Consider the following 23580-nt stretch of genomic DNA (forward strand, 5'->3'; position numbering starts at 1 on the left):
TACCTAGCTAAAAACGCCTGAACATGGAGCAGATACAAAAAGGCATGCACGTGTTTGACGTGGCCATGACTGTAAAGCTATTATCTATTAAATTTTGAATGTTTAGCCCACCCTAATGCTCTGTAATACGTGTATACAGGCTATGATATCAGCAGAGGCTGGACATGTTACATCTAAATAAAGCGATGCAGAGGATACCGTTGCTATGCCACCATGTTGGATGACCGCGCTTCATACCTACAGAGACTGTCAATAAAATATACTGAAAAGGACCCGACGGTGTAGTCAGGTCCATTTAATCAAGTTTCACAAATGTTGAGCCAGACAACCGTGCTTATGCACAGAAAGCGGCAGTAGCTTACCGTAGCACACCACGGAGTAGCTCCACCTTCCGCAGCGTGCACTGTGCGTCACCACGGCCCGCCTAGTGACGCGCCCCTCTCGACCTATCAGATGCCACAGAGGAAGACGACAGCTTTTTTGAAAATATTGGCGGCGGTTGTGCTAGCGACAAGGTTAGCGAGTTTATTCACTTAATTCGAGCTACTTTTAAACCGAGCGTTTGATCTGAAAGTGTCGCCTTAGTAGGGATATGGACGATAGTCGTTACTAACAAAAGGTAAGACCGAAGATTGCATCGGAGACGAAGTAATCAATGCCATCTTACTGTTAGTGACTGTACTACAGCTAGCTAGATGGCAGGGGCTGGCCAGTCCTGCTGTATTTACGTTGGCAGGATTGTCATCACATTGTAACGTGTGCTCGACTTCGACTGTTTATTCCATTTAATAGTACTGAGCTAGCTGTACCTGAAAATTGCGTGTTAATACATGTTAGACAGCATTTGATTATATTATGCTGTTATTAAAGTGAATCCCCGGTCCATATATATATATATATATATATACATATATATATAAATATAAATAAATAAATAACACCCAGCACGCCCCTGCGGGCGGTTTATCCTTCAAGCTCGGGGTCCTGCGCAGTATCTTAGCTGTTCCCAGGACAGAGACCTCCGATGTTATTCCCGGGATCTGCTGGAGCCACTCGCCTAGCTTGGCAGTCACCGCACCTAGTGCTCCGATTACCACGATATATATGTATGTGTGTGTGTATATATAGATATATATCTTTATTTTATTTTAATGTCACTGAAAAATGTCCATGAGTATCAGTCCCTAACCCAAAACGTTTAAAACACAAGTGTAGGTTTTTGTTGTATTATTTTTTTTTATTTAAAGATTATTGTTATTAGTTTTGTGAAAGTTTCAGTATCCTTATGTACAGTTGTGGTCAGAGGTTTAGATAGACTCATCATGTGCATGAATGCCATGGTAATTTCATGTCATGGTAATAAATCCTAAAAACACTGTACCAACCGTCAAGCATGGTAATGGTAGCAACATGCTCTGGGGCTTTTTTCACTCATAGTGATACTGGTACATTACACAAAGTGGAGAGAATAATGAAGAACAAGGACAACCTCCAAATTCTTTAACTTTATCTCAAATAAACAGTTAGATGGTTGAAATATGGTCACAGTTGGGTGTTCCAGCAGGACACTGAGCCCAAGCACACATAAAAACTGCTTTTGGAATGGATAAAGCACTAAACAGTAAGCTTGTGGAATTGCCTACCCAAAGCCATTTCTGCCTAGAAGATTGATCAAATATTGAGCCAAAATTATGCCAGAGGCTTGTTGATGGCTACAAAATCATCTAAGGTGCAACTTACTAAGGGACATTTTACCAAATATTAGTGTGGGGGTGTATTTATATATTTGAACCTGTATGTATATGTTTGACCCTGTTTGGATTCAAATAAATCCCAAATAAATTCAAACATGTGCACCCAATTCTTGTTTTTTTTAAGTAGGTAAAGATGTGTCCTGTACAATCATTTCACTCTAGAAAAAGAACAGTCATGATGAGTGTATGTAGACCTCTGACCACAAGCTTTGCACAGCTTTGACTTGCTCTGATTTCAAATGTTGAAACCTTGCTCTACACAGAGTGCATATTGCTTGTCTGGTAGTTAACAGACAAGAAATATTATAAATTACAGTGAGACCTGACCTTAGTCTGCACTTTGAGACGATGGAACTGGAAGTTCAAAAAAGCTAAAGTGTTTCCAGTTTTTAGGACTCATTCCTGTGGCATTCTGTATGAAAACACTTTTAGGCCATAAAACAAGTTCAACTCTGCCTTCAAAGTCCTCAGACCATGTTTGAATTTTATCAGCATATTTTCAAGATTGTGAAATCCAGTTAACATTTTATTTGTTTGTTGTCTTGTTTTGTAATGCTTCATTCCTTGCAGGGAAACCAAGATGGCGAGTGATGTGTGCAGCCATGTAAAGGTTGTTGTTCGAGTGAGGCCGGCCAATGACAATGAAAAGCGCGAAAACTGTCGAAATGTGGTCCAGGTCGTCGATAACCACATGCTCATATTTGACCCCAAAGAAGAGGACTTGTCGTGCTTTGGGTCACAAAGAGTACGAAACAGAAACATCAATAAGAAGGCTAACAAAGACCTGAAGTTTGTTTTTGACCTAGTCTTCGACGAGAATGCTACACAAGTCGACATTTTTGAGAACACCACTAAAGGAGTGCTGGATGGGGTGATGAATGGATTCAACTGTACAGGTGACAAATTAATGAGTACAAGCTGCAGCTACAGTCTGTCTGAATTAGTCATGATGTCTGCCAATTATAAAAAGATGTGGAGCTGATTAACTCGTTCTGTAGTGTGCTAGTTATTTATCTGTCTGCAGCGACAAATTACCCTCACTGCTGTGAAGGGGATAGACCTTCAAAGATACGATTTTATTCCAGGGCTGGATAAATGGAGTGCAGAGTGTTATTCTTTACCATATATTTTGGTGCAATTGACTAAGCCAAAAAAAAAAAGAAAGAATTGTATTTATTTCTCTAATGTGAATTTAAAGCTTGAGAAAGTATTACTTTGTATAGTTCTGTACTGTGCATAAGTCTTAAACCACCTCTCATTCCCTTATGCTTTGCTAATATAATGGGAAATATTTGCAGTGATTTATCGAAGCATCTGTAAATATTTATAAAAAAAAAACAGTATACCAAGTAAAAGTGGTCTTCAGGAATAGTTCTCCAGGCTTCTCAAAACACATTCTTTAGATGTTGGTAGATCAATCCCCGTCAAGGGGATCCTACACTGCTTTAATAATGTTGAGGTCCAGACTCTGGGGAGGCCGATCCATGACTGATCGTGTTCCATTGTGTGTTCTTAGATCCAGGTATACTTTTACTGAATTGACTGTAGGCTTGAGATTATTGTCATGCTGAAAAATGAAGCTGTTGCCAATGGAATGCTTTCCAGGTGGTTTTGCATAGTAGGTTGAAATTTGATGGTACTTTTCTGCGTTCATAATTCCATCACTTTTAACAAGATCCCCGGCACCACTGGCTGAAATGCAGCCCCAAACCATGAGACAGCCTCCAATGTGTTTTACAGATGGTTGTACATGCTCAGTGTTGTCAAAATGACAAAGTGCCTAAAGATGCCATCTATAACTGTGCAAAGTTCTCTCTTATGTGTTGAGAAAACACTGTTTCATCCCTTGGGTTAGGTGCTCTTTTTATGAATGAGTCATATAATCGGTGTTAAGTGGGTTAACAACAACAACAACAACAAAAAAAACATTCCTTGGAAAATTGTCAGCTGGAAGAACTGGACCAAAAATAAACGAAAAAGCAGTGAATGTCCAGAGAAAAACTGTGTTTGCTCAAGAACATATAAAAAAAACAATTACAAAATTTCTTCCTTGGAAGAAAAATTTTAAACATTGGAGGCTGGCTTGAGACTTTTAAATAGTGTAAGTTCAGTTCTCCTTTTGGATATACTTGATACTTCCATTGCTCACATTCCAAGTTTTTCACATTACATGTTTGGTTATGCTCTTTTCTAAGCAAGCTTTATGTTGAAACTGTTTTTGTAGAGTTTTCTGTAACTCTTAATTACTTTTTCACTTGCAGTGTTTGCCTATGGTGCTACCGGAGCAGGCAAGACACATACCATGTTAGGTTCACAAAATGACCCTGGGGTCATGTACCGCACAATGAAAGAGCTCTTCAAACGCATGGATGACGCCAAGGAGGAGAAGGAGTTTGCAGTTGCATTTTCATATCTTGAAGTGAGTATTGGATTCTTTATTTTTACCTTTATTTTTACTTTGCTTTGTTCTCCTTGTTGTTTATGGAATGTTGTTTCTTACGTTGTTTGTTTGTGCAACATCACTGTGTCAAGTCTGGATAGTCAGACTTGTACAGAAGACTTTAAGTTGTAAAATGTGTTCTCAACCTACACTGCTTGTATGTAAAGGTATCGCAGCAGGTACGCATTCATGATTTCTACACCTTGCAGTATCATTGTGTCTGCAAGCTTTTACCTGACCATACATTTTTGTCTTTGTGTGGTTTCATAGTGTTTTGTTGTATTTGCACGTGTTCACAGGTTTACAATGAACAGATCAGAGATTTGTTGGCTAATGCAGGACCTCTTGCAGTCAGGGAGGACAGTTCTAAAGGAGTGGTTGTACAAGGCCTCACACTGCATAAGGTCAGTACTACCATCTATTATTAAAATAAACACACACAAAAACACTTCCATGCATGCACTTCTGTTGAAAAATGCCCGTCCTTTTAAAAACATTAAAAAACTGCATGAAAGTGAGCAATATTTGGGTAAAAGCAGGTGGTGCTAGCTCATTGTATAATAAGCATGAAACCTGTGTAGCTCATCTTGGGCCAGGACACAGGAGCAGGTTGGAAAAAATAATTGTGTGGATGCTTTAAGCATCCACACTATTGAGTTCCTTCTTGGTGTTTCCGTACACTTTTCGCCGTGGATCTACTTCCACAATTTTTGTGCTATTTTCACCGTTCAAATTTTAAACTATTCTGTTATTTCTGCTAATGATGGCTATATCTTTTGGTATTTTTCACTATTATACTTTTTAAAATATTAAGCTTTTTTCCTTTAATTTGAAATGAATGGGAAACTTCTGCAATTCTGCTAAATTTTCTTGTTTTTGAAACTTAACTACTTCCTCATATTTTCACGTAGAACAACCATTCAAACTTTAAAATGTTCTCAAATTATTGGGCTATTCAGGTATAAATCAGCTTTTTCAAATCTTTTACCGCTTTACTTTTATCCCTCTTAAAGTTTTGAGTTGCAAAATTGTGATTTTTCACAAAATACATGCGTTGTTATGGTTGCTATGCTCTTGGCTTCCAGTGTGCCACTGAAGGTTTTGCAGTCTTCTCTTCATGTCTGAACAACTTCTTGCTACTTGCTCAATTTTCACTCAACTTCTAAAAATTATACATCAAAATGTAGGTATTTGTGCTGGCTTTCAGGAAATGTCACTATCATTGTTGTGGGACTTATAGAATTTTTGCAAATCTCCTCAGACCAACACAAAGTTGGAAAACTCTCCATAGAAAGTCAATGGAGAGTTTGTTCAAAATCACCGCTTGATTTCTGTAATGAGCGGCATATTCGAATCGTCATATCTCTTTAACGAAACAAAGTTAAGACATGAGGCTTGTCCCAGTATATCTTCAGACACTCCTGACGCTCACAATTCAAGAATTTCTTTCTCACCTATTACCGTTCTGAAATGAGTTAGACTTGTTTGAGGGTAGGAAATTCGTCCTTCGCTCAGATTTCTTCAGATTTCAAACTCTGGAAATGAACCACTTTTTTCTCTCGTCATAACTTTTTGTTGGATTTCCACAGAGACCTGAAAATTTCCATGACTGTTCACCAAAGCCTGCTGTCTCTTACGGTGAAAGAATGATATTGATACTCCAAATAGATTTAGAGTTAGAAAGCGTTGTTTGAGGGCAAGTCAAGGCAGTTTTTGCTTCGCCTCTACTCAGTTATGGTGCATTACAAGTCAAATATCTTTAATAATTCATATTTTAATGATAAATTGTCAACACTTGAAGATTACCCCATCTCTTCTGAACAAAACCGTGTAAGAATGACCGTTCTAGCCCCTACGGTTAGGAAATTATGGCCATTTGTTTGAGGGGAGTCCTCACTATGAGAAATAGACTGCAAAAATCCTGTGTCTCTCTGTGCTGCGTGCACCTGTTTTTGGCGGGAAAAAGTACACAGCCTCTCTGATTGGTGGATTCAAATTCAGCAGGTCCCAGTCTGCTTGACTGAGCTGGAAACTTACACACACACAGGGAGAGAGGTGTGTGTGTGTGTGTGTGTGTGTGTGTGTGTGTGTGTGTGACAGAGAGAGAGAGAGAGAAAGCCTTTTAATGGGATGATCTCATTGTAAGATTTAAATTCAATATATTTAGGCTGGTTGACTGAATTGAATTTTGTGTGTGTGTGTGTCTCTCTGTGCATGTGTGTTTCCTTATGTGTACATATTTGTGATTGTGTGGCTGTTATATATATTTTTTGCTGATTTTTTTCATTTAACAAGTATATTTGAGGGACCCTCAGCATGTTCAGCATTTTTTCAGCTGTCCATTTTGCTTTTCCAATTTTTCTGTTTAAGTTATTACTATTGTGCTAAATCATACTATTTCTGCTATTTTATAAGATTTGTGCTAAATATAGTATTTCTGCCAAATATAGTATTTCTGATTAATTATAGTTTTTCTATCAAATCATAGTACAGTATTTCTGCTTTTTATAGGATTTGTGCTTAATATAGTATTTCTGCTAAATTATAGTATTTCTGCTTTTTATAGTATTTGTGCTAAAACATAGTATTTCTACCAAATCATAGTACAGTATTTCTGCTTTTTATAGTATTTGTGCTAAAACATAGTATTTCTACTAAATGTAGTATTTATTCTTAATCATACTATTTCTATATTAGTGATGTGCGGATCGATCCTGAAATATCGATTCCTCCGATACCAGTCATTTATGTTCTAGAATCGATTCTCACATTAAAATATCGATATTTTAGTAATTTAGGGTAAATATCTAGTTTATCATCAACAGGAACACAGTGGAAAGAAACTATAACATTCGGATTATCTACATTTGAAGGAACTACTTCCTCTTCCGCCTTTCATAGTCATGTGCGAAATACGGCTGTATAAATGTCTCGCAGCCCCTTGGCGTGCGCACTTGCGCACTCAAAACAATGGCCAAACGCAAGCGAAGTCATGTGTGGACATATTTTACCTCCACAAACAGCCAAGACGCGGTTTGTGATGTATGTGGCAAGACAGTGAGGTGTTGTGGCAACACCTCAGAATTAATCATAACACAGAATATGATGAGGTCATGTCGAGGCGAACCGAGGAGAGGAGAGGGACAGGTGCTGCTAGGGCGAGACAGATGTCTCTCGCGGAGTCCTTTAGTGCTGCAGGCAGGCACTATCCAGGTACAGAGGAGGAAAATGCTGGGTACATAGGCTAGGTCGCATTAAAATATACAGAGTACTTGCAGTAAAACAGGCATTGTAGTCTTTAAAACATAAAAATTCAGTTGAAGATTATTTCATAGATAAGAGAAACGTTTTATAGATACTATTATTATCTATTAGCTTTATTATTATTTTCACTCAGTTTAATTTTTTTTGGCTGAGTTATTTGAATATTTTAAAATGCAGGTATTGACAAACTTATTTATTCCTTTAATTATGTATTATACTGACAATTTCATTCACACAGCATTCTATGTAAAACAGCAAGTATATGTAAACTATCAATTCCTTTCCCCTTAGGCTATTTTAACAGACTGCATACATGACTCTAAAAAGATTAAACATTCAGTGCAGTATACCCCATCTTTTGTTTTGCCCTTTGTATTTTATTTTCTTTGTAGATGATTCCCCAAGAGCAGTAACACTCGCAAGATGCCTTGTAGAGATGATTGTGAAGGACCTCCAGCCTCTGTCCATAGTGGAGGACCAGGGTTTCCAGGGATTTGTGAGCGCTCTTGACTCAAAATATAAACTCCCAGGAAGAAAATCACTGACTGAGACTCATCTTGTAAATTTGTTTGATGAATGTAAAGGCAAAGTAAGAGCATCTTTGCGAAATGCTTCCAGTGTTGTTCTCACCACTGATATGTGGACCTCAGTGTCCACAGAGGCATATTTGACTGTAACATGCCATCTCATTGAAAACTGGCAAATGAGAGAATTTGTCCTGGAAACCCACTCTTTCCATGGGCAGCATACAGCAGATAATATCAGCTCAGCACTTAAGCAAATCACAGAAGAATGGGGCATAACTGAGAAGGTGGTTGCAGTTGTCACAGACAATGGTGCAAATATGGTTGCTGCAGTGCACAAAGCTGGATGGAGGCATTTTCCATGTTTTGCACACACACTGAATTTAGTTGTAAAGGACAGTGTAAAAGCTGTCCCAGAAGTGGTGCAGGTGCTGGAAAAATGCCGTGCGATTGTGTCCTTTTTTCACCACAGCACAAAGGCTACTGAGAAGCTTAAGGATATTCAGCAACAATTGAAAGTGGCAGAGCACAAGCTAATTCAGTCAGTAGATACCCGCTGGAACTCTGTCTTTTACATGTTGGAGCAGCTCTGTGAGCAAAATGAAGCCGTGACCACAGCCCTCTGCCTTTTAGGGAAGAATCAACTATGCTTAAATGCGGGAGAATTATCCCTGATCAAGGAAACAGTTGTTGCACTATGGCCGTTTGAAGAAGTAACACAGGAAGTTTCATCTGAAAAACATGTTTCAGTCTCCAAAGTTATTCCACTTGTGTCACTCATTCACAGGGCTGTAGCAGCCTGTGAATATCAGGACAGCTCCCTTGCCACACAGCTGGCACAGCAATGCCAGCGCAGATTCAGGGGTATTCAGAGCATTCACTGTCTAGCTGCAAGTACATTTCTGGATGTTAGGTTAGGTTTAAACACCTTGGTTTTTGTGACAAAGACAATGTTGAAGTATTAAAGAAACATCTCCACACTGAAATGCAAGAAGTCTATCAGACAGGACAGTCTGCTCCCACTCTAACTGTAAGCTCAATGCCTGCTGTTAGCTCTGCCTCAGGGCCTTCTACTTCAGGGTCTATCCCAAGTCCTCCACCCGCAGGTCCAGCTGCAACAAAAGGAGGGATATGGACAGATTTTGACATGCAGGTTGTGTCAAGCCAACATCACCGGTCAGCTTCCAGTGATGTACTCATTGAAATACGCCGGTACTCAGAGGAAAAACTGATTCCCCGAGATAAGGATCCATTGGTTTGGTGGCAAGAGCATGAACAAACCTTCCCATCCCTAAGCAGACTTGCAGTGAGATACCTAGGAATCGTTGCTTCTTCTGTACCTGCAGAGAGAATCTTTTCAAAAGCAGGAGAGGTTGTGAGCAAAAAACGGAGCAGACTTAGAGGGAAAACTGTAAATATGCTGTTGTTCCTAAACAAAAACCTGTGAATAAGGGAAAGTGTTACTGTCAAATGTTTTTGTTGACATGTCCAGACAAGATAAACGTTAAATGACATGTTAAATTGTGTTGAATATTTTTGTTGACATGTCCAGACAAGATAAACGTTAAATGACATGTTAAATTGTGTTGAATATTTTTGTTGACATGTCCAGACAAGATAAACGTTAAATGACATGTTAAATTGTGTTGAATATTTTTGTTGACATGTCCAGACAAGATAAACGTTAAATGACATGTTAAATTGTGTTGAATATTTTTGTTGACATGTCCAGACAAGATAAACGTTAAATGACATGTTAAATTGTGTTGAATATTTTTGTTGACATGTCCAGACAAGATAAACGTTAAATGACATGTTAAATTGTGTTGAATATTTTTGTTGACATGTCCAGACAAGATAAACGTTAAATAACATGTTAAATGGCGTGTGTGTGTGTATGTGTATGTGTGTGGGTGACAGAGAGAGAGAGAGAGAAAGACTTTTAATGTGATGATCTCATTTTAAGATTCAAATTCAATATATTTAGGCTGGTTGACTGAATTGGATCTTGTGTGTGTCTCTCTCTGTGCATGTGTGTTTCCATATGTGTCCATATTTCTGATTGTGTGGCTGTTATATATATTTTTTGCCGATTTTTTTCATTTAACAAGTATATTTGAGGGACCCTCAGCATGTTCAGCATTTTTTCAGCTGTCCATTTTGCTTTTCCAATTTTTCTGTTTAAGTTATTACCGTACTATTTCTGCTATTTTATAAGATTTGTGCTAAATATAGTATTTCTGCCAAGTATAGTATTTCTGATTAATTATAGTTTTTCTACCAAATCATAGTACAGTATTTTTGCTTTTTAAAGGATTTTTATAGGATATTTATATTGCTTAATATAGTATTTCTGCTTTTTATAAGATTTGTGCTTAATATAGGATTTGTGCTTTTTATAGGATTTGTGCTTAATATAGTATTTCTGCTTTTTATAGTATTTGTGCTAAAACATAGTATTTCTATTAAATGTAGTATTTATGCATAATCATACTATTTGTGCTTTTTATAGGATTTGTGCTTAATATAGTATTTCTGCTTTTTATAGTATTTGTGCTAAAACATAGTATTTCTACTAAATGTAGTATTTATGCTTAATCATACTATTTCTATATATTACTGCCAGGTCCCCAGGCAGCCAATCCTCTGTGAGGCCTGAGACATTCAAATTTACATATCAGGGCCTGCACGGCTTCCCAGCCAGCCAATCATATCTTAGGGATGAGACATTCAAATTTACAAATCAGGGCCTGGACTGCTTCCCAGCCAGCCAATCATATATGTGGGTTGAGGCCTTCAAATTTGCATATTGGGGCCTTCGTGGCTTCTAAGCCAACAAGTCATCCATGTCATATATCTCTAAAAATCCATATTTTAATGATAAATTGTCAACACTTGAAGATTCCCCCATCTCTTCTGAACAAAACCGTGTAAGAATAACCGTTCTAGCCCCTACGGTTAGGAAATTATGGTCATTTGTTTGAGGGGAGTCCTCACTATGAGAAATAGACTACAAAAATCCTGTCTGTGTGCCGCGTGTGTGCACCTGTTTTGGCGGGAAAAAGTACACAGCCTCTCTGATTGGTGGATTCAAATTTAGCTGCTCCCAGTCTGCTTGACTGACCTAGAAACTTGCTTCTCTCGCCGTGTGTGTTTGTGTGTGTGTGAGACACAGAGAGAGAGAGAGAGAGAGAAAAAGCCTTTTACAGTATTCTGCAAACTTTTATGATTTTACCAGCTTTTCTAATATGGACCTCACATTCTTGTTAACACTCCATGGCACAAATACTGTTCCCTTTAGGCTCTGTGTGTGTGTGTGTGTGTGTGTGTGTGTGTGTGTGTGTGTATCAATATTTCTCCCACTTTAAAGTATTACTCCTCCATAATTGTATTTCTGTTAAATCAAAGTACTTGTACTACATCTTAGTACTTCTGCTCAATCATAGTATTTCTGCTAAATCATAGTATTTTTGCCAAATCATGGTTTTTGTGCCAAATCATAACATTTGTGTTATGTTATAGTATTACTACTAAGTGGAGGAATTTCTGTCATGTTACAGTATATGTGCTGATTACAGTATTTCTGATAAATCATACTATTTCTACTATATTATATTTTTCTTTCTAAATATAGCATTTCTGCTATATAATTGTATTTCTGCTATGTTATAATATTTTTGCTAAACCAGAGTATTTGTGCTGAAACATAGTATTTCTGCCAAATGATAGTATTTCTGTCAAATTATAGTATTTGTGCTAAAACATAGTATTAATTTAAAATTACAATATTCATACTTCATCACAGTGTCTCTGGTAAATCACAGTATTTCTGCTATGTTGTACTATTTTTCTAAATCATAGTGTTTCTGTAATGTTCAAGTATTTTTGGCTAAATATATTCTTTCTGTTATCTTATACTATTTCTCCTAAATTATTGTATTTTTGAGAAGTTATCATGTTTCTGGTAAGTTACAATATTTCTGCTAAGTTCTGCTATGCTATTGCATTTCTGCCAAGTATTATGTTTCCTCTAAGATATTGCAGTTCTGCTAAGTTATTACATTTTAGCAAAGTTCCTTTGCTTCTGCAAAGTTTTTACAATTTCTGCAACTTTTCAGCTTTTTCAGCTAGTTTTTGCATACAGCTTCAGCTTTAAAGCATCCACGCTGCATTTTCGCAGGAAATGCAAATTTTTATAGTAATGATTGTCTTTTTTTTTTTCTTTTTTTTTTTAAATGAAATAAATATGGGAGAAAACAAATTTAAATTTGCACTTTGTGATGTCAGCAGTTGTAAAGATTAACTTCTGTTTGTTCAACTATCTTTCCATTTAACCAGAAACTTGCAAATCAGTAAAACTACTGCTTTCATTAAAATTGTTCTCCAGAATTGCTCAGTGGCGGTTCCATATAGGGAAATATATCATAGCACTTGTTCTTGTAATGTATAATTATTACATTGTGTTACACATAATATTATATACCATAATATATTTTATACATTTTTATTTGAGCAGGCTGGTTCTTTAAATAGATTCCTCTGCCAATGTGACTAACCAGAATCACTACTTCATGACTACTTGAGATGGTGCTTATCAAATGAATGAGGAATTTAACTCATGTTGCAGAAGAAGGAACTCACAGGGGATAAAGGCAGGGGAAAGCAAATCACGAAGCTAATTAAATGAATTGCCTCATTATTAAGACTGAGAAATAATGATATTGCACAGAAACACGTGGGAAAAAATGTAAATGTCTGAATAAAAGCATGTTTAGGTGTATGTTTTATTTTGTCAGGGGCAGATATGATGTATCACAGATTATCTTGCAGTATTAGACTGCGTTTCACTTAATTATCGTATCATGATTGCTGCTGTGCGAAATGTATTTTGATGGCAGTGCACTGCAAGTTATTTTTCCCTGTGTGGCGTCCTGTGTATGTTCACGTCTTTGTTTTTGTTTTTACTGACAGCCCAAATCTGCAGAGCAGATTCTCGAGGCTTTGGATTCTGGCAATCGAAACAGGACACAGCACCCGACTGATATGAACGCCACCTCTTCTCGTTCCCATGCTGTATTTCAGGTAAGCTAAATGACCAGAAATCATCAATAAATTAAGATATAAATACTAATGTTAAATATAAATAGAAAAGTTACGTTTTTTTAAAGACTCCTTATCGCTCCAATCATGTAACAGTGTATCAGACTTTAGTTTTTGATAACCTTGAATGAACTTTGTTCTATTGTTTTCCTCCAGATATATTTGAGACAGCAGGACAAAACTGCCAGCCTCAATCATAATGTATGTGTTGCCAAAATGAGCCTGATTGACTTGGCAGGCTCAGAGAGAGCCAGTGCCACCAACGCTAAAGGGGCACGCTTACGAGAAGGCGCTAACATCAACCGTTCACTCCTCGCCCTGGGAAATGTCATCAATGCTCTTGCTGACCCAAAGGTGAGTGAAAGTGAATGTACAAGGGACTACTTTACAATCACAGCTGTTTCTGAGAGCCATTTAAAACCTTTTAAAAAGCTTAAAAAAACTTAGTAACATTAAAAAAAACAATGAGTTGATAATATTGTTTCCTAACTGGCAAATAAAAGGTTTGGATGGTTACTATAAGGCAGCACCTGATGTTTTAAAACTGTAATATTGCAGTAAACAGAACCCTTAACTATAAGTATGCTCAACTCATTGTACACGTCTCGGCTTAAGCGGCTGCCATATTGCAGAGTACAAGGGTTGAATATGTTTGTTATAAAAGGAGACATTTTTGACCTCAATTCTCAAACCCAAAAATCTATACAGGCCATAAAACAGCCTTTTAATGCCAATTATATTAGATATTAGATTTAGGATTGTTTAATTTTTATTTTTTTTAAAGAAAATAATTTCCAAATTTTAAGATAAAGTATACATTTCTTATCTTACCTTACTAGCCTTTTAGGTTATATATATATATATATAGGCTCTATATATATGTTTATTAACATTACTAATAGGGCTGGGCGATATATCGAGTTTTTTAAAAATATCGATATATTTTCATACGAGATATAAGATGTGACAATATTGTTTATATCGATATAGTATATGTTACGTTATAATTATACTTGTGGAGCCGCAAGTTTGCCTCTCTTTCGTCCACTTTTGTCTCTACGCAACGTTACTCGGCCTCGCCTCTAGTGATGGGATTTTTTTTTTTAGAGAACCGGCTCTTTCGGCTCCGAACCGGCTCTTCAGGTTGTTTTGTTGCTTTAATTAATTTATTATTAACAACAATATAAAATTATGCACAAAAGGAATTACTAATGTAAAAAAAGAGTGGATTTATTTAGATATGTTTATATATAAATATATGCGGTGGCCCCAAGAGACAAAGCACGTACAAACTCCAAAACACATTTATTGCGTTAACTGAACTTCCAAAACAGAGCTACCTAGATCACTTATATTACACAATTGAAAGCATATGTATATTGTTTTCACGTTCTTCTGAGTTTTTACGTGTTTTGGAGTTTTTATGTGTTTTGTCTCTAGGGGCCAAAAGTAATTATACTTTTATTTATTCACTCCACATAAAATGTAATATTACAAAAAACAACTATTCACATTTCTATTACTATTTAAATTTTCAGCTTTTTCCTTTTAAACAAATTTAAAGTGAAATAACACAAAACACTGCAAACCACAACACAATTAAATATCATCCGCAACTGAAAATAGTTGTGGATCATCACTATACCTTTCTAATGCTGGGCAGACACTGTGTGATTTTTTTTTTTTTTTTTTTTCCCAGTCGCGTGATTCAGCTCCTGCTCAAACTGTACGATTGACTCGCAGGGGTTAGAAGTTCATAGGTCACGATGCAGGGTCTCACACTATACGACCCGATGCTCTGATGCGACATGAGTGCTCACACTGTGCGTACATAAAATGAAGGTTATAACAGAAATGCTGTCGCTCGCTCTCCCTCTCTGTCTTTCACTCACTCACACAGACACACCACCACCATCAACTTTGCTAAATTGCTAATGAAAAACATTGATCAGGCAGCTGTGATTGAGCAGCAATGTAGATCCAACTATTTTCACGGTTGTTGTGGTCGTGATAATTTTGTGAGGCCACATCGAAAAGGCTCGGATGAGCTTTCCAAAGTTCTACAAGTTGTGCCTCCATCGCTTGTGTCCAGATCACACGCTGCACTGCTGTGCTGCGCCGTCTTTTTCACTGACATTTGTGTGAGAAACTGCGGTGACACGCTCACGACGGTTGCAAGGATTTCAAACAGGTTTGAAATCCTCACAACCAAGCGATTGATGATCGGGAGCTGGTCGTGAGGTGTTAATCGCTTCTCGTTACCCCACGTATACTACACGATGCACGATGAAGGCTAAAATCGGGCCGATCGCCAAAACGGTCGCACGACTCAAAAATCGGCTCAAAATGGGCCAAAAATCGCACAGTGTAAGCCCAGCATAATGTGACGTTGTTGACCCTGGCTCTCTTTCTCTCTCTTTCCCTCCCGCTCTGTTCCTGTCAGTGTTGGATAAGTTACTTTAAAAAAGTAATTAATTACTTAAGTATGTTAAATACAAAAGTAATTAATTACTTAAGTATGTTAAATACAATATTGATTATCTAATTACTGTGTCTGAAAAGTAACTTAATTACTCAATAAGTAATTTAACTAAATACTTCTTAAAATCCCTATAAACCTTGAGTGGACAAACAATAGAAATTAAACTCTTTAAATAATAAATTTTTTTTTTTTTTAAAACATACGAGTCAACATGAAATAGTTTAGCCTTTTAGCTTTCTGAATCATCTTTATTACATTCTATTAAAAAAAACATTCTTTAATAATTACATTTTTTGGTAAGAAATGTAACTTTCTTTAGCAACATATCTGAATAACAAAAAAGCTTAACCTAACAAATGTTAAACATGACATGTATCACGCTGTAAACATTAAAATGTTTTAATTTTCAAAGCAATGAGTAACATATTCATACATAATGTATGTAATCATGTCATGTGTTTCAACAAAGTGAAGTTAACTCTGACCTTTGGTTAACAAACAGAATTCCTCTGAAACTTCCTCAAACCAATGAGCACCATATTTCCTGCATGCTGTATGCACTCACGTTTTCCAAAAACCTTTTTGTACTACTTAGTTGTCTCGTTTTTGAAAAACTTGTTTTATCTCATTAATGTAAGTCTCTCAAAGCGTTCACTTGACAGTCTGTTCCTTCTGGGTGTAAGCACAAGATTGCTGAGGCTAAAAAGCCTTTCGACTGGTGCGCTTGATGTTGTGGCTGTGTTGTACCTCAGTGAAATGTCCTTAATCCTGGGAAACTGGCTAAGAACACCCAGCTCAGACCCAGCAGATTTCAAATATTCCATCACCTCTGTTTCAGCAGAGTAGATACAGTCGCCCTCCTCAAATGAAAAAAAGTCATCAGTGGAGTCAGCAGGGTTCTTGTGATCTTGAGCAGGTTGTTGTCCTTCAAGAGACAACCCACGGCACTCTGTAGTAAGCATTGCCCTAACCATGTCTTTTTTCTCTTCTTCTCTGATCCAGCGTAACTTAAATTTAGGTAAAGTGACTGCAGCCAGGAGAGCTTCTTTATTGTCCATCATTGAGGAAAAGCCCACCTTGATCACCTATGAGACAAAAATACGTCAGACACTTCACATAAGAGCATGATAAATAAAACAAAAATTTATTTTAGGGTAAGGCCACATATATATAAAAAAAAAAAAACACCCAGCACGCCCCTGCGGGCGGTTTATCCTTCAAGCTCGGGTCCTCTACCAGAGGCCTGGGAGCTTGAGGGTCCTGCGCAGTATCTTAGCTGTTCCCAGGACTGCGCTCTTCTGGACAGAGATCTCCGATGTTGTTCCCGGGATCTGCTGGAGCCACTCGCCTAGCTTGGGAGTCACCGCACCTAGTGCTCCGATTACCACGGGGACCACCGTTACCTTCACCCTCCACATCCTCTCGGGCTCTTCTCTGAGCCCTTGGTATTTCTCCAGCTTCTCGTGTTCCTTCCTCCTGATATTGCTGTCATTCGGAACCGCTACATCGATCACTACGGCCGTCTTCTTCTGTTTGTCTACCACCACTATGTCCGGTTGGTTAGCCACCACCATTTTGTCCGTCTGTATCTGGAAGTCCCACAGGATCTTAGCTCGGTCATTCTCCACCACCCTTGGGGGCATCTCCCATTTTGACCTCGGGACTTCCAGGTTATACTCGGCACAGATGTTCCTGTACACTATGCCGGCCACTTGGTTATGGCGTTCCATGTATGCCTTGCCTGCTAGCATCTTGCACCCTGCTGTTATGTGCTGGATTGTCTCTGGGGCATCTTTACACAGCCTGCACCTGGGGTCTTGCCTGGTGTGATAGACCCCAGCCTCTATGGATCTTGTGCTCAGAGCTTGTTCTTGTGCTGCCATGATTAGTGCCTCTGTGCTGTCTTTCAGTCCAGCTTTGTCCAGCCACTGGTAGGATTTCTGGATATCAGCCACCTCCTCTATCTGCCGGTGGTACATACCGTGCAGGGGCCTGTCCTTCCATGATGGTTCCTCGTCTCCCTCCTCTTTCTTGGGTTTCTGCTGCCTGAGGTATTCACTGAGCACTCGGTCAGTTGGGGCCATCTTCCCAATGTATTCTTGGATGTTCGTTGTCTCATCCTGGACTGTGGTGCTGACACTCACCAGTCCCCGGCCCCCTTCCTTCCGCTTAGCGTACAGCCTCAGGGTGCTGGATTTGGGGTGAAACCCTCCATGCATGGTAAGGAGCTTTCTTGTCTTTATGTCAGTGGCTTCTATCTCCTCCTTTGGCCAGCCTATTACCCCAGCAGGGTACCTGATCACGGGCAGGGCGTACGTGTTGATGGCCCGGATCTTGTTCTTACCATTCAGCTGACTCCTCAGGACTTGCCTGACCCTCTGCAGGTACTTGGTGGTTGCAGCTTTTCTAGCGGCCTCTTCATGGTTCCCATTCGCCTGCGGGATCCCCAAGTACTTGTAACTGTCCTCTATGTCTGCAATGTTGCCTTCTGGTAGTTCAATCCCCTCAGTTCTGACTACCTTCCCTCTCTTTGTTACCATCCGGCTACACTTCTCCAGTCCGAACGACATTCCAATGTCATTGCTGTATAGCCTGGTAGTGTGGATCAGTGAATTGATGTCTCGTTCACTCTTGGCATACAGCTTGATGTCATCCATGTACAGGAGGTGGCTGACAACTGCTCCGTTCCGTAGTCTGTATCCGTAGCCAGTCTTGTTAATGATCTCACTGAGGGGGTTCAGGCCTATGCAGAACAGCAGTGGGGACAGAGCATCTCCTTGGTAGATCCCGCACTTGATGGTGACTTGTGCTATGGGCTTGGAGTTGGCCTCTAGTGTTGTACGCCACATCCCCATTGAGTTCCTGATGAAGGCTCTTAGGGTCCCATTGATCTTGTACAATTCTAGGCATTCCAGTATCCAGCTGTGGGGCATTGAGTCATAGGCCTTCTTGTAATCAATCCAGGCAGTGCACAGGTTGGTCAGTCTGGTCTTGCAGTCTCGGCTGATTGTTCTGTCTACCAGTAGCTGGTGTTTTGCGCCTCTGGTATTCTTGCCAATTCCTTTCTGTGTCCCGCTCATGTATTGACCCATGTGCCTGTTCATCATATATATATATTAGGGGTGCAACGATATTCGTATCGATATTGAACCGTTCGATACAGTGCTTTCGGTTCGGTACGCATATGTATCGAACAATACAATTTTTTTCAATTTTTTTTCAATTTTTTTTTTTTTTTTTGTGTCCCGTTTGGATCTATAGCCATCAGAATTGTTGTCTTGAGGCCAAGAAAGATGCCAAGAGGATTTATTTTAAGTGGATCATCATATTGGTCCATTTGATTGACCTTTATTATAATTATGAATTTATTTTATTTTCAGTTGCAAACGGGACAGACATGACTGTGGGATAGGACAGGGGGAAAGAATGAAAGAAAGAGGGGGAGAGAAAGAAAGAAAACCAAAGGGGAGAAAAAAAAAGAACAATACAAAATTTGTAATTTATTTTATCAACTTTCCTTCTGACGATGCTGTCTGTGTTGAGCGCTCAGTGAATCTGCATTTGACTACTCCGCCTAGGCTCGAGAGTGCAGCCTAGGCGGAGTAGTCGAACGCAGATTCACTGAGCACTCAACACAGACAGGATGGTCAGAAGGAAGAGCGCAGGGCAAGCTAGCGAGACAGAAGTGGACCTCCCCACCCTCATTCAGATCTGGCGTTTGGAATTATTTTGGTTTTCATGTGACGTATGACCCTGAAGGTAAGCGAGTCATGGACTAAAGTAAAACAGTATGTTGGATGTGCCATGCAATGCTCAATTACATGGGTGGGAGCTAGTGTGTTAGCGCAGTTAGCTCGTTAACGTGTTGGCCGTCTAGCCCCTCTGTATAGGGTAGCTCGTTAATGGAGATTTGCCGTGTTGTGGCGTTAAGGTTATTTCAACGAGATTAACCTGAAAGCACTAGTGGGAACACAACGAATATGACTGCACATTTACACCGACATCATCCTAGTGCAAAGACAAAAACAACAAGCATGCATGCTACAAACTTTAGCCGAGTCATTTAGACAGCTGTTAGCACAGGATTCTCCTTATGGAGACCTGATATGTTTAATATGCTGCTGAGAATATAGCCCAGAAGAAGCGGATAGTATAGCTTTTATTTTGGAAAGAGACATTTCTCTGTAATAAACTCTCTTTTCCAAAGATGAGTGATTCCTCAATCAGATACAGGGCTCGCAATATCGCTAGCCCGACGTCCCATGGCTATCTCTCCCCTGCCTGTCGGGCTATTGTAGGAAGGAAAAATATATGTCAATGCTTTTGCATTCTTTCAGAAATGTAGCTGGGTAATTATGTCATTGGGTGAGCCACTGTCAATATGTGACATATTGAAATCGTGTTTGAATTTGCGCTTGTTTTTTTGCTTTCACTTTGCAATCCTGCGAACTGTGTATAGAGAGCGACAGCACTGATCTGTGAGTGATGATAATTTGTGCACCAATTCCTCTGACATCGTCTTATTAATCGTTAGCTTACTATGCAAACATGACAAGTGAAATCTCCCGCAGCTTAAACATGTGAGAGGTTGATCGCGCAGAGAATCGCTGAGCTTATGTGAGTGCGGCAGGATATATATTTCACTACGATGACCTGGATGATTGAGAACCTTCACAGACAGATATATATTTTAGTTCTGCTGAGCCAAATAAGACAGGTCAGGGTGAAGAAGTGACAGCCAAAGAAAAGCTTACCACAAAACGGAGAAGTTATGACAAATCAGACTATAAGGCAAAAAGAAAGTGCAGCTTTATGGTTTCATGGACAAAAGAATTTCTGTGGCTGCAATATGATGAGCTAAAAAACAACACGCACAAGGGTTAGGGTTAAATTTAAAAACTGTACTTTTGTGTTAAAATATATATTAATAATTTTAATAAATGACAAATTAAAAAGGCATGAACATTTTTTTTTTGTATCGAAAAAATATCGAACCGTGACACCAAAGTATCGAACCGAACCGTGAATTTTGTGTATCGTTGCACCCCTAATATATATATATATATATATATATATATATATATATATATTGAAACAGTTACTATGAGTTTTTTCTTGAAAAAATTATCTACTAACTCTGAAGCAACAGAAGAACGGTTTGCTTTTGTCCACATTGCAGAACACTTTGAAGTTGCACTTCTGTAGATGAATTTTGCCTCATTTGCTTGAAGCCATTTCTCAACATCATGAAAAATTAAGTTCAGTGTGTATGATGCACACCTTAAGTGTGGAGGGAGAGAAAACTGTCCTTCAGATTCTGTGGAGAGGGTCTGCTCTTCATCTTCTTCGGATTCCTCATCAGAGTCTGATTTTTGGAACATTCTAAAAGCTTTGATAAAATTAGAGTTCAGTCCATAAGCCGAATGTACTTGCTCAATTTCATTGCAGATGACATCATATGTGTGTCTCCCTCAAACTCTTTTACATGCTAGCGCTGCATGTCCTCATACAAAAGTAGAAGGATCAATCCAATGTGCCCTCATTCCGAGAAAACTTTTGTTATGGTTGGTCCAAATGTCAGCAGTTTGGAAATATATTCCAAACTCTCGAATGTCCCTTTAAGCTCCATTTCCATGTCAGCATAACACTTATCTAAGTAAGTAGAAAACGTTTTTCGATCGGGCTGTGCTACTTTTTTGCCACACACAGGTATTTTGTTTAATATGCACCTAAAAGACGGAGACTCTACAGTACACAGCGGTAGCATCTCTTCTGCAATCTTTTTTTTTTAAGCTCACCTTCAGACACTTTCTGTGCTGCTGAAGTAAAAAATTTTGCCTGCTTAGCAGGAGTTGCCGCGGTGTTATCCATGGATGATGAACAAGAATCACTCAGAAGGGTTTGTCTGTGCTGCCGTGTCAGGTGCTTCAGTAGATTACTCGTGCTATTGACAGCGGCCGATAGTTTTTTCTCCCCAGGACATAGTTTACATATTACTGTAATGTTCTTGTCTGCTTGTTTTAGAAAAGTGAAGTGACGTGAATATTTCCATTTCATACAGTGGGGCAAAAAAGTATTTAGTCAGCCACCGATTGTGCAAGTTCCCCCACTTAAAATGATGACAGAGGTCAGTAATTTGCACCAGAGGTACACTTCAACTGTGAGAGACAGAATGTTAAAAAAAAAAAAATCCATGAATCCACATGGTAGGATTTGTAAAGAATTTATTCGTAAATCAGGGTGGAAAATAAGTATTTGGTCACCTCAAACAAGGAAAATCTCTGGCTCTCACAGACCTGTAACGTCTTCTGTAAGAAGCTTTTCTGTCCCCAACTCGTTACCTGTGTGAATGGCACCTGTTTGAACTCATCATCTGTATAAAAGACACCTGTCCACAGCCTCAAACAGTCAGACTCCAAACTCCGCCATGGCCAAGACCAAAGAGCTTTCGAAGGACACCAGGAAAAGTATTGTAGACCTGCACCAGACTGGGAAGAGTGAATCTACAATAGGCAAGCAGCTTGGTGTGAAAAAATCAACTGTGGGAGCAATCATCAGAAAATGGAAGACATACAAGACCACTGATAATCTCCCTCGATCTGGGGCTCCACACAAGATCTCATCCCGTGGGGTCAAAATGATCATGAGAACGGTGAGCAAAGATCCCAGAACCACACGGGGGGACCTGGTGAATGACCTGCAGAGAGCTGGGACCAAAGTAACAAAGGTCACCATCAGTAACACACTACAACGGCAGGGAATCAAATCCCGCAGTGCCAGACGTGTTCCGCTGCTGAAGCCAGTGCATGTCCAGGCCCGTCTGAAGTTTGCCAGAGAGCACATGGATGATACAGCAGAGGATTGGGAGAATGTCATGTGGTCAGATGAAACTGAAGTAGAACTTTTTGGTATAAACTCAACTCGTCGTGTTTGGAGGACGAAGAATACTGAGTTGCATCCCAAGAACACCATACCTACTGTGAAGCATGGGGGTGGAAACATCATGCTATGGGGCTGTTTTTCTGCCAAGGGGACAGGACGACTGATCCGTGTTAAGGACAGAATGAATGGGGCCATGTATCGTGAGATTTTGAGCCAGAACCTCCTTCCATCAGTGAGAACTTTGAAGATGAAACGAGGCTGGGTCTTCCAACATGACAATGATCCAAAACACACCGCCTGGGCAACAAAGGAGTGGCTCCGTAAGAAGCATTTGAAAGTCCTGGAGTGGCCTAGCCAGTCTCCAGACCTCAACCCCATAGAAAATCTGTGGCGGGAGTTGAAAGTCCGTGTTGCTCGGCGACAGCCCCAAAACATCACTGCTCTCGAGAAGATCTGCATGGAGGAATGGGCCAAAATACCAGCTACTGTGTGTGCAAACCTGGTAAAGACCTATAGTAAACGTTTGACCTCTGTTATTGCCAACAAAGGTTATGTTACAAAGTATTGAGTTGTATTTTTGTTATTGACCAAATACTTATTTTCCACCCTGATTTACGAATAAATTCTTTACAAATCCTACCATGTGGATTCATGGATTTTTTTTTTTTTAACATTCTGTCTCTCACAGTTGAAGTGTACCTCTGGTGCAAATTACTGACCTCTGTCATCATTTTAGGTGGGGGAACTTGCACAATCGGTGGCTGACTAAATACTTTTTTGCCCCACTGTAAAACAGCCACTCGCTTCAGCCGAGTCCGACATCTTCTGCTTTAGAATACGACTATGCAGCAAACTGGCGCGAAATGACGTACAGCTGTAATACAGCGATGTTAAAGCGGCAGAGTTTACTTCTACGTTTAGAAGATAAATTATTGAAATTAAATAATGATTTTCAGCGAGTTTAATTATTTTACAATGTAACGCAAGTACATTGTAAGTAACTGTAATTAAAATACCTAAAAATGAACAGTAATCAGTTACTCTACTTTTTCAGTGGAAAATTAATTTAATTACAACGCGTTACACCCAACACTGGTTCCTGTGCTACTGCAAGTGTAACTACCGCCCCTCCCC

At 39.2% G+C, this 23580-nt stretch overlaps 2 protein-coding genes across 3 annotated transcripts in view; one reads left to right on the forward strand and one right to left on the reverse strand.

Annotated features, from left to right (window-relative positions):
• The window catches only part of mettl15 (methyltransferase 15, mitochondrial 12S rRNA N4-cytidine), a 62192-nt gene extending 61800 nt beyond the window's left edge, over nucleotides 1–392 (reverse strand). Inside the window, exon 1 of the mRNA XM_085355390.1 lies at nucleotides 363–392. The gene's annotated coding sequence lies outside the window, so the exon portion shown is untranslated. The remainder of the gene's footprint in view (nucleotides 1–362) is intronic.
• Nucleotides 393–453: 61 nt separating this feature from the next.
• The window catches only part of kif18a (kinesin family member 18A), a 50459-nt gene continuing 27332 nt past the window's right edge, over nucleotides 454–23580 (forward strand). The window contains exons 1-6 of one of the 2 annotated variants that reach the window (XM_085355396.1): nucleotides 454–515; nucleotides 2325–2650; nucleotides 4016–4173; nucleotides 4494–4598; nucleotides 12954–13064; nucleotides 13239–13436. In XM_085355396.1, the coding sequence (XP_085211522.1) occupies nucleotides 454–515; nucleotides 2325–2650; nucleotides 4016–4173; nucleotides 4494–4598; nucleotides 12954–13064; nucleotides 13239–13436 (960 nt within the window). Of the gene's footprint in view, nucleotides 516–2324; nucleotides 2651–4015; nucleotides 4174–4493; nucleotides 4599–12953; nucleotides 13065–13238; nucleotides 13437–23580 lie in introns of those variants that run through there. The other variant, XM_085355405.1, reaches the window with a different exon arrangement.

This window comes from Diplotaxodon limnothrissa, linkage group LG1, assembly GCF_057381915.1.
Source record: "Diplotaxodon limnothrissa isolate DT_005_m linkage group LG1, D_limnothrissa_male_GT1.1, whole genome shotgun sequence".
Classification (NCBI taxonomy): Eukaryota; Metazoa; Chordata; class Actinopteri; order Cichliformes; family Cichlidae; genus Diplotaxodon; species Diplotaxodon limnothrissa.